The following is a 17359-nucleotide window of genomic DNA, read 5'->3' as shown; positions in this document are numbered from 1 at the left end:
TGCAGGCTCCATCCCCAGTGGGGCACATGCAGGAGGCAGCCAATCAATGATTCCTTCTCATCATTGAGATTTCTATCTCTTTCTTTCTCAAGAATTTTCCTCTCTGAAAACAATAAAAATATATTAAAATGAACACTAATCATTAGGAAATGCTAACAAAAATGACGAGATATCACTTCATATACATTAAAATAGTTGGTATTAAAAACACACACAAAATAACAAGGTTGGTAAGGAATGGAAAAATTGAAACCTTTGTGTATTGACAGTTGAAATATAAGATTTATGATAAAAATTGGCATTTCAAATCAGTTGGAGAGAAGACAATTTATTCAACAAATAGGGATGGGTGCAATGGAAAGGAACTCAATCTCATTCCATCCTATATAATAAAATCCTAATATGCTAAGTGTCCAGACTTCTGGTCGGCCATGATATGCTCAGGTCACTCAACTGCTCCCTATGACATGCTCTGACCACCAAGGTCAGACGCTTCTACCAGTAGGTTAGCTTGCTGCTGGGGTCCGGCTGATTGGGACTGAGCAACACAGGCCAGACAAGCCCTGGAGCCTTCCCATGGTTCCTTCTCCTGTTGGCCAACCTTTTTCTCAGCCCCATTATGCACCAGTGGGGTCCCATGGCCTGGCCTGGGCCCTCTCATAATCTGGGACCCCCAAGGGATGTTGAAGAGCCGGTTTCAGCCTGATCCCACAGGCCAGGCCGAATTCGTGCACTGGGCCTCTAGTCCTATATAATCATTAGACCAGGTGGCAGAATGACCTTCCTGAACAACCAGTGGGTGGGAGGCGGAGCCAGTGAGCCTGTGCTGCAAGGCCAGCCATGGTGGTTGCAGGGCCCCTCTCCCGCAGAGGTGGCGAGAGAGGCAGTGGCATGGTCCAGGCACCTCCATAGAGTCAGGATGGGGTGCAACCATGGTGCCTCAACCTCCCACAGCCTCTTCCCCTGGCCAGCCTGGCCCCTGATCGGCCCCCCACCAGTGGTCCGGGAGCGGAACCAGCGCTAAGGAGCAGTGAGCCTGGCTTCTGGTTGAGCTGTGCTCTCCCCCAAACCCTACTCAGCCAGAAGCTGAGTTCACAGCTGTGGAGCGCAGTGGCGGTAGCAGGAGCCTTTTCCACCTCTGATGCAGGTGGGCGGTAAGGAGCAAGGAGTCCTGGACTGCGAGAGGAATATCTGAGTGGTGGCTTAGGCAGACATTCCCTGAAGAGTCCTGGACTGTGAGAGGGCACAGGCTGAGCTGAGGGACCTCCTCAGTGCATGAATTTCATGCACCAGGCCTCTATTATACAACAAGTATTTCAGATGTAAAACAATTTAAATTCAAAGAATACAACCAGAACACAAGGTTGAAATGCTTATGTAATTGAAGTATGGGGTGGACCTAAAGCTTTTGTACAAAGATACACACTCAGAGCCAGCCATTAGGCAAGTGGTGGATATAGCTAACTACCTATTAATGTAAAACATCTGCACATATCAAAGACCATTGATAGAGTAAAATGTGGCATATATTAAAGTCACCACTAAAAGGATGGGAATAAATTTAAATACAAACCCAATCTAAGATGGTACGTATAAAAACTTTTAGGAAAATATGAACAGTATGATGCCATTTTTGTTTAGGATAAAGGAAAAATTGACAAAATATGTAAATCTATACATATAGGATATTAATGTATAGAAACAGTAACAATGAACTAGAGTAAAAGGAAATTCTAGAAATTTATATTTATAGACTACTATTTATGTAATTGAAAGCTATATAAAAGTAATATATACTTATTAAACCTAGAAAACAATGTTCACTTCAGGTAAAAGGGGCTTAAATTTATAATGAGTTCTGGTAAATCAACACAAGTAATTCAGAAACCTAATAGAACAAAGGACATGAATAAGTAAAGTAGAACAAAAAGTTTATCTGATAATTAAAGAAATTAATGCATGACTTCATTTCCTATCCATTTATACTAATCAAAGGATAATATGCTAATTAGACTGGGAGACTTTCAGGACATCCTTCCTGACAAAGCCATGGTGGCTGGGCAGAAGCAGAGGCAGTTAGGGGCGATCAGGCCAGGAGGGGAGGGCAGTTGGGAGTGATCAGGCCCCTGGGGGGAGGGCAGTTGGAGGTAAGTAAACCGGCAGGGGGGGGAGGACCAGTTGGGAGTGAGCAGGCCAGCAAAGGGGGGAGTTGGGGGCAAGCAGACTGGCAGGGGAGGCAATCAGGGGTGTAGTTGGGGGGCAAGTAGGCCAGCAGGAGGGCAGTTGGGGGCAAGCAGGCCAGCAGGGGGCCAGTTGGAGGTATTCAGGTCAGCAGTGGGAGGCTATTGGGGGTGAGAAGACTGCCTGGGGAGAGGGAGGGCAGTTGAGGGCATGTAGGCCAGGAGGCAGAATGGTTAGTGGTGATCAGACTGAAGAAGATCAATGGCGGGGAGGGGAAATATACATATAAAAATATATAAACTTTTAACAATAAAAATTATATATAAACTTTCAACAATAAAAAAATTAAAAATCATAAAAATAAAAAACCCCTATAGTTTATAAAGTTTTCTTACAATAAATTTGCTCCTCTTCTTTCAAATGCTAATTGTAAAGGTGTTTATAAGCCCTTTATGAATTCTCATGATTAACTCATTCAAAAGAGCCTATCAATAAACAGTATCCCACAGCACATATACCCACTAGGATATGTGAGTGGGAACATGTGACCTACTAGGACAGGTGGGTCAATGACTATAAACTTCACACGCAAAAACCATCTCTTCTCACCCCACCCCCCAAACCTCACAGCGCTCAACTGAGATACTCTAGGAGGCTACTAGGGGCCAGATCTACAGGAATTATAAAAAGGTGTTCTAATGATCATACTAACATGCATAACTTCCCTCAATTTTTAAAGTCTTAGGAAAACAAAAAATATACAAGCAAATTGAAAGCCAATGATTGAGATTTGAGTTCAACACCCTCCTTAACCAACAGGAAATTAGAGCCCACGGAAATGATGCTCCATGAGTAAGCAGAACCAATGGAGGGGCCCTGAGTGAGGGGCGCCCAGGCCAGTGGTTCGCAAACTCATTAGTCAACAGAGCCAAATATCAACAGTACAACGACTGAAAAATTTTTTGAGATGAAAACTGACTTCTGCGCATGGGCCACGAAGTTTCAATTGCAATGTACGTGGTATTTTCTGGAAGAGCCACACTCAAGGGGCCAAAGAGCCGCATGTGGCTCGTGAGCCATGGTTTGCCGACCACCGGCCCAGGCTAATGCTCTTCCACTACTGCCCCTGCCTCTTGGTTCTGCTGAAACCAAAGAGAAGCCAGAGAAAGCAGCACTGAAATCAGGAAGACAGCTCCTCCCACCGCATGAAAATAACCTCAGGTCTTAGGCCGAGTGGCTGATGACAGTCCCTGCAACAAGTCCTCCATTTCAATCCAGTATCTAAGTTTTTCCCTCTATTTCAGTTGCTATGAAATTTAGTTTCTATTCCCAAGTGAAAATGCTAGTGAAGCCCTGGCCAGATGGATAGACACAGACATTTTCCCATATACCAAAAGGTTGCAGGTTCACTTCCCAGTCAGGACACATACTTAGGAGGTAGGTTTGACCTATGGTTGGCTTGCATATGTGAGGCAACCAATTCATCTTTCTCTCTCTCTCTCTCTCTCTCTCTCTCTCTCTCTCTCTCTCTCACTCTCTCTCAAATCAATAAACACATCCTCAGGCGAGGATTAAAAAAAAGGGGGGGGGCAGTAAAGGCAAAAAGAATAACTGTATGAGATGAGAGTGGAGGGTAATAGCAATTCGGATCTTGTTCTAGAAACACTGCCCGTAAGCACCAGTGTGAAATTGCTCTAGAAAAGGAATGAAACTGTTTGCAGTCCAGGAAATGAAACTTTGTCCTGGATCAGGAAGACACTCTGTAAAGGCATCACCGGATAGATTGCTTTTAAAATGGATGAAATAGCAATGGTGATGATGGAAAACAAACACATTAAAGAACAGAAGCCATGGGTCTCCTTGTTCACTGACTTACTGCAGTGATGCTGTTAGGGCATACAGCTGTCTTTAAGAACTTCCAGTAAGCCACATACTGTGCTAAATGCTTGAAGGGATCCCACTTAATGGTTCCTACCATCCAGGGAGGTAGGTATTGAACAATCTTACATATAAATAAACACACTTAAAGTTTACGTAACGTGCCAAGTTAACAGAGCTGTTTCCAGCTGAGGACCATGGCAAATAAGTTTAGAATTATTACGTAGAACAACTAGAATGGCTGTAAATATGTGCTTCGTTCTTTCGTTACTAAAATGGATGAATGAGTGTAAATCATCAGATAGCTAAAGGATTATGAAAAAATATCTGGGAACTGAAATGATTTCGAAAAATCACCAGGAATTTGAAAGGTTTTGAAAAATATAAGTGGGAAGTTACTAAACCTGTGACACTGGAAATTGGAGGTTTTGTGCTGGGAGGAGTTGACACTGGAAAACAAAATAATGTAGAGTGGATCAAGTTACTTGGGAGTTATCGCTGGTACTAGCACCAATAATTCAGAAGAGTTTTGAAAATGTAAGCAGGATGTTACTAAACCTGAAGGACTCAAAATCGGAGTTGTGGTACTGGGAGGAGGAGGAGTCACAACTGGAAAAGAAAATAATTTCGACTGGATTAACCACTTAGAAATTATGGTCTTTTCATTCTTCATTCTTAACTTATTTAGATGTAAATACCCATGCTTCAATTTTCTTACAGATGGCTGCTATACAGTTTTACACATAAAATCAAAGACGACAAATTTATAACCTGTGTGATATACAAAACGTGCCAACCCTATGAAAATACACAAGTAACAACAGCAGAATTCTTTGTGACTTTGTGTCATGTTAAGACATAGATACTAAAACTGCTTCACTTCAATTACTCTGCCATTTATATTTCAAAGAAATAAAACCCAAACAGGACAAGAAAGTAGAAGACACCCTTTGTACCTTTATCACAGCGAGGCTTCTCGGGTACCCAGGTGGCATTAGCTTCACAGACAATTTTGGGGCTGCCTTTAAGGGAATAACCCTCGTTGCATTCAAATTGAACCTCATGTTTGTAGTAAAATTTTGTTCCAAATCCTGACACAAGCTTTCCATTAGTGACTGATGGAAATTCACATCTGACCACTGAAACGTGAAGAAATTTCAGAATTAATAGAAAGCTGTTTTAGCCTTGGAGAGAAAACCTAGTGCAAGGTAGTCATTTCCACTGTGAACAGGCAAGGACTAGAAAGCAGGATTTTAATCTTCTTAAAAAAAACCAAAACACTTTATTTTTGCATTTTAATTCCAGGTGAATAGATTTCACACAGTCCAATCATCTTTTCCAACCTAGAACAAACTGTCAGTAAGTTTACTGGCTTTCCTACATCTTCCCCCCATTAATGACAGGTTTTGAGAAAGGTCTGCCTACCAGATACAATTTCCTAGTAAGTTCAAACACAGTCTTTTGATGCTGTTAAGCCCTAGGGCTTTGTTAAAATTTCATGCTGACACAGAGTACAGTGCCCTACTTTTGTAGAAAGGCAGGAGAGACTCTTGTGATGAGAAAATGCTTCAGCTCAAACGTAAAAGTTGGAAAGAAGCTGGCTCTGCAAAGAGGCAGAGAGAAAGTTCTCCGGTACTGCCAACATCAAGACCTGGGATGTTCAAGAAAGGGAAAGGCCAATGGAGTCAGGGCAGTGTTTCCATGCATTTCTTTTAATTTAACCCAGAAGCCAAAAACTCCATTGCAAACCAGTATATAATCGTACAGACTTGAGATAAAGTTAAAAGTTAACCATTACACTTACTAGTGTATATATCCTGGTATTTCCCATTGTACTCTACTTCTCAGGAAGAACCTTCTAGATTGGTCAGGACCTTCTAGATTGATTTCAGGATCCAGTAATGGGTTTGGCAGAATTTGGAAAAAACAGAACACTGGCTGGCAGGAAGTACAGAGAGCATCTTAAGAGAGTAAACCGGAAGCTGGCTCTTCCTCCTTGCATGTGGACCTGAAGTTCCATTAGGTATATTTTCCCTTCAGCCTAAAGAACTTCCTGAAGCAATTCTTATAGTGCAGATAGGATGGTGACAATTTTCTTAGCTTTAGTTTATCTTAAAATGTTTTTATCTCACCTTCAGTCTTAAAAGATTTCTCCTTAAAAGATGAAGGGATTCAGAAGCACCAATTGGCAGTTACAAAACAGTCACAGGGATGTCAAGTACAGCATAGAGAATATAGTCAGTAAACCTATCGTGTATAATAAAAGTGTGATATGCTAAGTGTCCGACCCATAGATTGACCATTCAACCTACCGCTCGACCCTTCACTATGGTGAACACTAACCAACAGGGGGCAGATGCTCAGACCAGTAGGTTAGCAGTATTTTTCCTTGACAGAGATTTCTAGGAGTCTTGTTTTATTTTTCTTTCAGCACTTTAGATGTTATTGTCTTCTAGTTACAAGTTCCTTAAGAGAAGTCAGCTGTCACTCTTAGAGGGATGAGGTGAATGTAAGATGTTGGTGGTGTTTTCCCCCTCTCTTTGGCTACTTTTCCTTTTTGGTTTTCAGAAGTTTTAACATGATTGGTTACTTCAGCAGGGGGTTCTTGGTAAAATTTCAAAATTTATTTATTCTGCTAGGGCAGTGGTCAGCAAACTGAGGCTCGCGAGCCACATGGGGCTCTTTGGCCCCTTCAGTGTGGCACTTCCACAAAATACCAAGGCCTGGCGTTAGAAGAAGTTTAAAAATTTTTGAAGAAGTGGTGTTAGAAGAAATTTTAGAAATGTGGCTCACCAAAGAAATTTCAATTGTACTGTTGATACTTGACTCTGTTGACTAATGAGTTTGCCGACCACCATGCTAGGGTCACTGAATTTCCTGAACTAGTGATGTGCTTGTTTTGGATCAAATGTGGATAATTATTCAAATAATCATCTATACCAACGGTTCTCAACCTGTGGGTCAAAACCCCTTTGGGGGGTCGAATGACCCTTTCACAGAGGTCTCCCAAGACTATCGGAAAACACAGATATTTACATTATGATTCATAACAGTAGCAAAATTACAGTTATGAAGTAGCAACGAAAATAATTTTGTGGTTGGGCATCACAACATGAGGAACTGTATTAAAGGGTCGAGGCATTAGGAAGGTTGAGAACCACTATACTCTTTCTATCCTACAAAAACATGCATATTTGACTCCTATTCTCCATTCATATTTGACTGCTACCCTGTTTCCCCGAAAATAAGACAGTGTCTTATATTAATTTTTTCTTCCAAAGTTGAGCGCTAGGTCTTATTTTCAGGGGATGTCTTATCTTTCCATGCGCTAGGTCTTATTTTCGGAGGCTGTCTTATTTTCGGGGAAACACGGTAGTAGTTCCCTAGGTTGTAAGTCTTCCTCTCTATATATATTAAAAATGATTTCTTTCAAATCATTTGGTAGGTTTCTATTGTTCTCACTTGAAGTTCATTGATCTATTCTGTTGTGCTGAGCTGATATTATCCACAGAAATTATTTCTGTAAGTTAGAATTGGTGGATATAACTTATATAGGTTAAAACTCATCCTTATAAGTGCTCAGCTGAATGAGGTTTCATCGACACAAATACAAACCATGTACCTATCGCCACAGTAAAGACATAGAAAAGTTCCAGTACCTCCAACGTTCCTTCATGCCACTTTGTAATCAACTCTCCCCGTCCCCATTCCCCCAAGCACTCCCACCAGCTAACCATTGATCTGTTTTCTATCCCTATATTGTTTCTTTTTCAGAATGTCAGAATGGGATGACAGCCTCTGAGTACAGCTCATTTCACCTAGCATAATGCATGTGAGACTGATTCACTTCTGTACTTGCAAGATCAGATGCTCAATCCTTTACATTGCAGAGCATTCTCCCATTACATGGATGCACCATGGTTGTTCAGCCATTCACCAACTGAAAAAGATGGGCTGTTTCTAATGTGAGACGATTATGAGTAAGACTGCTATGAATATTCTCATAATAGGGTTCTATGTGAACATTAAAAGATTTACTTGGATTGCTGAGTTGTATGGTGAGTGCATGTTTAATTTTATAACAAATCATCAAATGCTTTCTGAAGTTCACATACCACTTTGCATTCCTAACTTACAATGTATGAGAGTTCTAATTACTCCATATCTTTGAAATGATATGATTGTTACTTTTAGTTTTATTGCTGTGTTTTTAAATTACATTTCTGTGACTAATGCTATTGAGTAATTTTCATGTACTTTTTTTTGCCACCAGTTTATCTTCTTTGGTGGAAAAAGTCTATTCAAACATTTTGCCCATTTAAAAAAAAAAAATGGATGATTTCTTATTTGTTTTCAGAGATCTATATACATGTGCTTTGCAAATATCTTCAAGTCTATGGTTCATATTTATATTCTTATAACTGTTTTATGAAAACAGAATTTTTGAGTTTTTAAGATTATGCATTTAAGAAATTGTTGTCTAGGTCACAAATACTTTCTATATTTTCTTGTAAACATTTTTTTTTCTTTTTACTTTTTTATATTTAAGTCTATGATGATTTAAGTAAATTTATATAGTGTAAAACAGGGTTGAGATTGTTTTTTGGAGGTTTTTTTTTTTTTTTTGCATATGGGTATCAAATTGTGCCTGTGCTTTTACCATTTTTCCACTGAATTATTTGTATATCTGTGGTAAACCAACTGTATACAGATGAAAGGGTCTATTCTGGATTCTCTATTCTATTCCATACTGTCTTAACATTTTAAAGTACCTTTATAATAAAGAGGTAATATGCAAATTGACCATCACTCCAACACACATCACTCCATCCCCATGTGGACATAAGATGCCCTGCAAGAGAGGGCAGTAGGGAGCAATCAGGCCTTCAGGGGAGGGCAGATAGGGGTGACCGGGCCAGCAGAGGAGGGTAGTTGGGGCGACTAGGCCGGCAGAGGAGGACAGTTGGGGGTGACCAGTCCTGCAGGGGAGGGCAGTTAGGAGTGACTGGACCAGAAGAGAAGGGCAGTTGGGGGCAAGTGGGCTTGCAGGGGAGAAGTTAGGCGTTGATCAGGCTAACTGGGGAGTGGTGATTAGACTGGCAGGCAGAAGCGGTTAGGGGCAATCAGGCAGGCAGGCAGGTGAGTGGTTAGGAGCCAGTGGTCCTGAATTGAGAGGGATGTCAGATGGCCCTCGAGGGGTCCCAGACTGAAGAGGGTGCAGGCTGGGCAGAGGGACACCCCCTTTCCCCGGCCCCCCGCCAAATACATGAATTTCATGCACTGGGCCTCTAGTGTTTCATAAGGTTTGATAATACGTAGAATGATTCCTCTAACTTTTTCAAAATTTTTATTCCTTTGCTGTATTTTCATATAAATTTTAGAATCAGTTTCTCTATTTATACAAAAAGTTCTATTAAGATTTTTTTAAAAATATGTTTCATTGATTTTGTACAGAGAGGAAGGGAGAGAGATAGTTAGAAACATCCATGAGAGTCATCGATCAGCTGCCTCCTGCACACCCCCTACTGGGGATATGCCCGCAACCAAGGTACATGCCCTTGACTGGTCCCCAAGCCTATGCTCTATCCATTGAGCCAAACCGGTTCTGGCTCTATTAAGATTTTTAATGAGACTGTGCCAAAATTGTAGATTAATTATGGAAAATTGCTATCTTTACTAAGATTTACTCTTCTAATTCACAACCACTATATTTCTATTAGGGTCTATTAATTTATTCTATAAAAATGTTACTTTTACCATTTAAATCCTGCACAAAGTGTTATACAATTTATTTTCAAATACTGTATGTAGTTTGAAACTCTAGTAGAAATTATGTAAAAAATTTTTAATTTCTTACTGATTTCTTACAAAAATATAGACATACAATTGATTTCTGTACATTGATCTTATTATGCTTGCAACCTAGCTAAAACTTCAGGCTTTTGAATTTTCTACATGGACAATGATATATAGTAAATATAATCTACTTTATTTGTTTATCCTATCATGTATGTCTATTTCTATTTCTTGCCTCTTTGTACTGGGCAGGAACTATCCTAGTCTTGTTCCTACATAATGGGGAAATAAATCATTCAGGTACCAGTAAGTGAAATGTCAGCTATGGGATTTTTTTTTAAGAGCCATTTTTCAGGGACAGATAGTTCTATTCTTAGTTGTATAATGAAATGATGAATTCTGTCAAATGCTTTTATTCACATTAAGATAATCATGTACCTGTATAGCCGAAACCGGTTTGGCTCAGTGGATAGAGCGTCAGCCTGTGGACTCAAAGGTCCCGGGTTCGATTCTGGTCAAGGGCATGAGCCTTGGTTGCGGGCATATCCCCAGTAGGGGGTGTGACGGAGGCAGCTGATCGATGATTCTCTCTCATCGATGTTTCTAACTCTATCCCTCTCTCTTCCTCTCTGTAAAAACTCAATAAAATATATATTAAAAAAAAAAAAGATAATCATGTATAGTTTTCTTCTTTATATGTCCTGATGTGGTAAATTTAATTTTTAAATTTAAATTAACCTTGCATGCATGGCATAAATTGTATTTGATTATGATTTATTTATTATAGGATTTGATCTGTTACTATTTTGTTGAGGACTTTTGGTTCTATGTTCATTATGGATGTTTTTTTTAATGTTTCCGAAATATTTCTGTCTGGTTTTAGTATGAGAACAATGCAATCCTCATGAAATGAGGGGAGATGTATTCCCCCACACCTCCTTTTGGATTTTTCTGAAGGGGTTGTGTAGCGCTGCTTTTATTTACTCCTGAAATGTCTGATAGATTCCCCAAGGAGAACAGTTCTCTTTATGAGAAGGTACGTTGTCAGATCTATAGACATAAAGTTGTTTTTGTTACTCTCTTATTATCCTTTAAATACCTGTCAGATATATTTAGTGATGTCTTCTTTTTCATTCTTAATATTGGTAACTTGTATTTTCGTTCTTTTCTGTCAGAATGGTTATATGTTAACACATTGTATTGATCTCTAATAACTAGGTGATTTCACTAATTCCACATTTTTCTCTTTGTAATTTCACTGATTTCTATCTTTCCTTTTGTTTACTTAGTTGGAGTACAATTTGCTCTGTTTTAGGTTCAAACAGATGTCTGTATTACTGATTTGAGGTGTTTCCCCTTTACTAATAGAAGAATTTCATGCTATTAGTAGCCTACTAATGCTTTTTGCTGTATCCCACAAATGTTGACGTATGGCATTTTTATTCACTTCACAATACTTTCTTGTAAGAAGCGGCTATAGAATTAAGCCTTGGATTGATCTGTGGCAGAGACATAAACAAGTCCCAGCTTAGAGGGCAGAGCCCTCTTAGTACAATTAAGCTTGACCTTATGGCCGCCCCCTTGTTCCTTCCTGGGTAGCTAATGGGCTGTAGGAGGTGCAGCAAGTACTGCCCAAACACTGAAACTCACAAGAACATTGTAACCATAGTGAACACTACCTTGTTTACTTCTGGTTATAAAATAAAGCCTCAGCTTGCTGAGGATCCTTCTCTGTGGCCTCAGCCAGGCACAGGAGATCCACGGAGCCCCAGCTATGTTCTCTTTTGTCCGTCTTTTCTTTCATCTTTCACTGCCTCCCCTTAGGCTCACTGAACCCTTGGCTGTGCTGGCCTGGCACACTTTATAATTTTGATGTGAAGTCTTGTTTGTATCATGAGTTATATATTTGGGGATTTTATAGATATAATAGAGGTATGGTGCACGAAATTCATGCATTGGGGATGGGGGGGGGGGGGGAGATCAGGCCTAAATGGCAGTTGGACATCCCTCTCACAATCCAGGACTGCTGGCTCCCAAGTGATTGCATGCCTGCCTTCCTGATTGCCACTAACTGCTTCTGCCTACCAGCCTGATCACTTTCTAACCACTCCCCTGCCAGCCCGACTGATGCCTAACTGCCCTCCCCTGCAGGCCTGTCACCCCCAACTGCCCTCCCCTGCAGGTCATCTTGTGTCCACATGGGGGCATCCATCTTGTATGTTAGAGCAACACTCAATTTGCATATTATTCTTTTATTAGATACAATTAGATAGGATAAAGGCCTGGTGTATGAGAGGGGGTAGCTGGTTTGCCCTGAAGGGTGTCCCGGATCAGGTTGGGGATTCCCTTGGGGTGTGGGGTGGCCTGGGTGAGGGACCTGTGGTGGTTTGCAGGCCAGCCACACTCCCCGGTAACCCAAGTGGAGGCCCTGGTATCTGGGATTTATTTATCTTCCACAACTGAAGCTTTGTAGCTTGGAGCAGAGCCAAGGCTTCTGCTCACTCCATGGTGGCAGCATTTCTGTTGGGATTTATTTATCTTCTATAATTGAAACTTTGTAGCCTGAAACAGCCAGCCAGGGTTGCAGAAGCTTGGCTTCCTCCATGGCAGCCACCATTTTGTTGGGATTTATTTTATCTTCTATCATTGAAACTTTGTAGCCTTAAGTGGAGGGCTAAGCTGACAAGGGCAAGTGGAAAGCTTGGCTTCCTCCATTGCTGGGGAAACCCAAGCCTCTCTCTGCTCGCCATGGCTGGAGCCAATTGGTTGAGTTTATTTGCATATTCACTCCTGATTGTCTGGTAGGTGTGGCTTGTGGGTGTAGCAGAGGTACAGTCAATTTGCATATTACTCTTTTATTCGATAGGGTTTATTTTGATATCTACATTCATTCCACTGTCATCTGATGATGTATAGTAAATGATTTCAATGTTTTGAAATCTGTTAAAAATTACTTTAATTGCTAGAATATGTAATTAAAGAATGGGATATTCTATTTGCCCATTTCAAGAGTAATTATTTTGGTATTATTTGGTGCTTCCTTCCTTTGAAGAGTCAAATACCATCCATGCATTGCCTCCCTGTTTTAAGTCATGCTCTAAGGCCTTCAACATTGTTTTTAAAGTACAGGCATATGTCAAAGATATAGCAGGTTTGGTATCAATCCACAGCAATAAAATGAGTATCATCATAATGTAAGGCATAATCGATTTGCTGTTGAAGGTCTTGCCTTCAATTTTTAAAAACAAAATATCTGTGAAATGCAATAAATCAAAGTGCTATTAAACAAGGTATGCTTGATGTTTTGTCCAGAGTTTATCAATGGTATTGGTGAGCAACTTAAGTCTTTTATAATTTACCATTTTTTTCCTACTCAGTACTTAGACTTCTTGCAACACAAAATACATCTGTTATTTTTAAATAAATGTGTGTTGAGTTTTTTGATCCTTGGAAGAAAAAAAAGAAAAATCCCAAGTCATGCATCTACATAGTAATTCACAATGCAATATAAGTTAGAATGCCAAGAATATGTATGGTGAAGAGTGGGGAATGCTACAAGTAAAATTAGTTTCTATTCAATTTTACCTTTTTAAAATTAAATTAGAAAACAATTTAACAGGGTGAGGTAACATATGTGGCTATTCTGTTTACTTATTAGTCAAGAGAAGAAATAAATAAAAATATTATTACCTTTACACTCAGGAGGGTCACTACTCCATTCGTCTCGCCCAGAACATCTCAGTGTGCTATTTCCAACCAGGGAATATGGATCTGATCCACCGGAAGGCTTACACTTGTAAGTGACTACTTCACTATATTCAAATGTATCCTTGTGGCTATTGGTGAATTCTCCATTTTGTATTTGTGGAGGTGGTTTACACAAAATCTCTTAAAAAGAGAAAAAAAACAGGATAGGAAAGGCAAAAAAAAGATAAAAGATATAAAAGATTAAGACAGCATTGTAATGCCTTATGAACTGCCTTCAATAAATTTATTAACATATGATTTCTACAATCTAGTTGAATATTCAGTATCATTTGAATATAAAAATGATATTCAAATTGAAAAAATAAACTGTGATCTTTTTCATCCATAAGAGTATGTAATGCAATTTGGCAAAGGTACAGATGGTGTGTTAATGCAACAGCCCAAATCCTGAGGTCTACAATGAAGCCACATATTGATAAGTTTGCAAACATGTAAAACAATACCACTATCCTCACGTTTTTAAAAATCTTTGTTTTCCTTTTAAAAAAAAAAAAAATATTTTATTGATTTTTTACAGAGAGGAAGGGAGAGGGAGAGCTAGAAACATCGATGAGAGAGAATCATTGACCAGCTGGCTCCTGCACACCGGCAACCAGGGATGTGCCCACAACCAAGGTACATGCCCTTGACCGGAATTGAACCCGGGTATCCACTAAGCCAAACCGGTTTTGGTGAAAATCTTGGTTTTCCTTAAAAAATATGTTGCATATACTAATATGTATTGTGCTTAATGTTCTTAGTAAGTAATTATTTTTAAAACTTTTCAACGATAATTCTAATATAATGCAATAGCAATAGCCATATCCCACCTGAAGAAAAGCTATGTGAGGGTCTTTCAAAATGTAAAAGCATGAAGTCAAATCAAGGCCGAAAGTTTGAGAACTACTGATCTAAATTCTAAAGACACAGTATACTTACTGTTACACTGTGGGGGGTCACCACTCCAAGTCACTTCATTTCCAGAAAGTTCACAACGCAGAACTGAATTTCCAACTAAGTCATAACTGAGAAGAAAAAAAGATTACTATTGTGCTGTTTGTTTAACCAGTTAACATAATGCATACAATAATGAAGAAAAATTTTACATGGTTGTTTTTCTATAGTAGCTTTAGGGAAAAGTTTCTTAAATAGCCTATAATGAAAATACTAACTAGCCGAAACCGGTTTGGCTGAGTGGTAGAGCGTCGGTCTGCGGACTGAAAGGTCCCGGGTTGGATTCCGGTCCAAGGCATGTACCTGGGTTGCGGGAACATCCCCAGCAGGGGATGTGCAAGAGACAGCTGATTGATGATTCTCTCTCATCGATGTTTCTAACTCTATATTCCTCTCTCTTTTGCTCTGTAAAAAAATCAATAAAATATATTTAAGAAAAAAAAAAAAGAAAAAAAAAAAAAAAAAAAAAAGAAAGTACTAACTAAATCTATAATTTAATGAAAGAGAGAGTTGCGGAGAGGATCCAAGATGGCTGCTCAGGTAGACACCTAACCACAGCAGTACACAACAATTTCAATGGAGTACAACTAAAATGTAGAGTGGACATTGCCCAGAGCTACAGGTAGTCGACTGAGTGAAAATTCTACAAGGAAAGAGAAAACCAGAAGGAAAATCAGAGGAGTTGAAAAAAGCCTAAGGTACGGAGACATGCTGCGCGCCCGCATGCACGCGCGCGTGGAGAGGTCGCAGCAGGAGAGGAGGAGAGGGCTGGGTGCTGCCTGGCGTTCCCTAGCAGGAAGGAAGGAAAACCCCCAGCCTGAGCTGAACCCCCGAACCGGCAGCACTGAGCCCCAGTTATGGGCCAGACCCTGGGGACCCAGGCTCAGGCAGGGGGAGACGGGGCTGTGTGGCGGAATTCCAGGGGAGCGGCCAGTCCCTGGAGTCGCACACATTGTGTGCGCAGACGCGCACATTGCCCGCAGAGGACAGAATGTTGACTCTGATGCTGTATTGCCCTGGCGGGAAGAAACAATATTTCCGGCGGTGCTGAGCCCTACTCCCGACTGCCCTGAACTCCAGCTCTAGGCCAATCCCTGGGAACCCAGGCTCAAGCAGAGGGAGACGGGGCTGTGAGGTGGAGTCCTGGGGGAACGGCGAAAAGCGGAGCCCCAGGAGTCGCGCACACTGCGCACAGAGGACAGTCTGTTGACTCTGATGCTAGACTCCCGTAGCGGGAAGGAGAAAAAAAGCTCCAGACTGGAGGAACGCGACGAGGAGCAGGAGGCCCTGCCGGACACCGGCCAGCCAGGCGCCAGCAAGGAACCGGGCGAATGGGCCCCCCCCCCGGGGGGGGGTGCCCCAGAGCCTTCGACCGCTGAGCACGGGCAATGAAGCCGAGGCCGGGGGCTGCTTCCTGGGCGGCGGTGCTGACCCCGGTAACAGGCTGAAGCAGCACAGGAGCCCGCGGAGAACAAAGGGGTGCCACAGGCCAACCTGCTGAGCTTCCAGGACAAGGAGAAAGAAACTGAAGAAGTTTGCAATGTGAACAAATTTAGGGAGAGCAAAAGATAGTAAAATTACTTAAGAAAGAACACAAAGAAGATCTTGAAAAGTCAAAGACTAAGTCAGAACTCAACTCAGCAGCCAACATTACAATGTAAATGCGTTTTTAAAATAATAATAAAAAAAAAAGGACAAAATGTTGGAATGGCGGTGGCCAGGCCTAGAGTGGCCAGGCACAAGGCAGTGGCAGCCGGGCCTGGAGCAGCAACAGCCAGGCCCCAGAGCAGCAGCAGACAGAACCAGAGCAGCAACATCCAGGCCTGGAGCAGCCAGACCTGGGGCAGTGGCAGCCAGACCTGAGGCGGAGGCGGCCAAGCCCAGGGTGGCCAGTCCAGGAACACCCAGACCCAGAGTGGACGGGCCTGGAGAAGCCGTGTCGGGAGCAGCCAGGCCCAGAACAGCAGTAGCGAAGCCCGGAGCATCCAGGCCAAGAGCGGCCTGGCTCAGAGCGGCCGGGCCCGGGGCAGCCGGGCCCAGAGCAGCCGGGTCAGGTGCGGCCAGGACTGGAGCAGCAGCTGCCAGGCTGGGGGCGGCCAGGCCCAGAGTGGCTGGGCACGGAGAAACAGGGCCCAGAGCAGCTGGGTCGGGTGCGGTCAGGCCCGGAGCAGAGGCTGCCAGGCTGGGAGCAGCCAGGCCCGGATCAGCCAGGTCAGGTGCGGCCAGGCCAGGAGCAGCGGCTGCCATGCAGGGAGCAGCCAGGCCCGAAGCAGCCGGGTCAGGTGTGGCCAGGCCCGGAGCAGCAGCTGCCAGGCTTGGAGCTGCCAGGCATGGAGCAGCGGCTGCCAGGCTGGGAGCGGCCATGCCCAGAGCAGCAGCTGCCAGGCTGGGAGCGGCCAGGCCCGGAGCAGCCAGGCCTGGAGCAGCGGGGCCCAGAGCAGCCGGGTCAGGTGTGGCCAGGCCCGGAGCAGCGGCTGCCAGGCTGGGAGCGGCCAGGCCTGGAGCAGCCGGGTCGGGTGCCGCCAGGCCCGGAGCAGCAGCTGCCAGGCTGGGAGCAGCCAGGCCTGGAGCAGCAGCTGCCAGGCTGGGAGCGGCCAGGCCCGGAGCAGCCGGGCCCAGAGCAGCCGGGTCGGGTGCGGTCGGGCCCAGAGCAGCGGCTGCCAGGCTGGGAGCGGCCAGGTCCGGAGCTGCTGGGTTGGGTGTGGCCAGGCCTGGAGCAGCAGCAGGTGCCAGGCCCGGAGCGGCCGGGCCCGGAGCAGCCGGGTTGGGTGTGGCCAGGCCCGGAGCAGCAGCAGCCAAGCTC

At 42.9% G+C, this 17359-nt stretch overlaps 1 protein-coding gene across 1 annotated transcript in view; it reads right to left on the bottom strand.

Moving 5' to 3' along the window:
- Nucleotides 1–17359, bottom strand: part of LOC118721253 (C4b-binding protein alpha chain) — a 230715-nt gene that overhangs the window by 96049 nt on the left and 117307 nt on the right. Inside the window, exon 11 of the mRNA XM_045583091.1 lies at nucleotides 5016–5198. Within this exon, the coding sequence (XP_045439047.1) occupies nucleotides 5016–5198 (183 nt within the window). The remainder of the gene's footprint in view (nucleotides 1–5015; nucleotides 5199–17359) is intronic.

Source organism: Pipistrellus kuhlii, unplaced genomic scaffold (genome assembly GCF_014108245.1).
Source record: "Pipistrellus kuhlii isolate mPipKuh1 unplaced genomic scaffold, mPipKuh1.p scaffold_m20_p_18, whole genome shotgun sequence".
NCBI classification, from domain to species: Eukaryota; Metazoa; Chordata; class Mammalia; order Chiroptera; family Vespertilionidae; genus Pipistrellus; species Pipistrellus kuhlii.
This window is presented reverse-complemented; position numbering and strand designations above follow the sequence as displayed.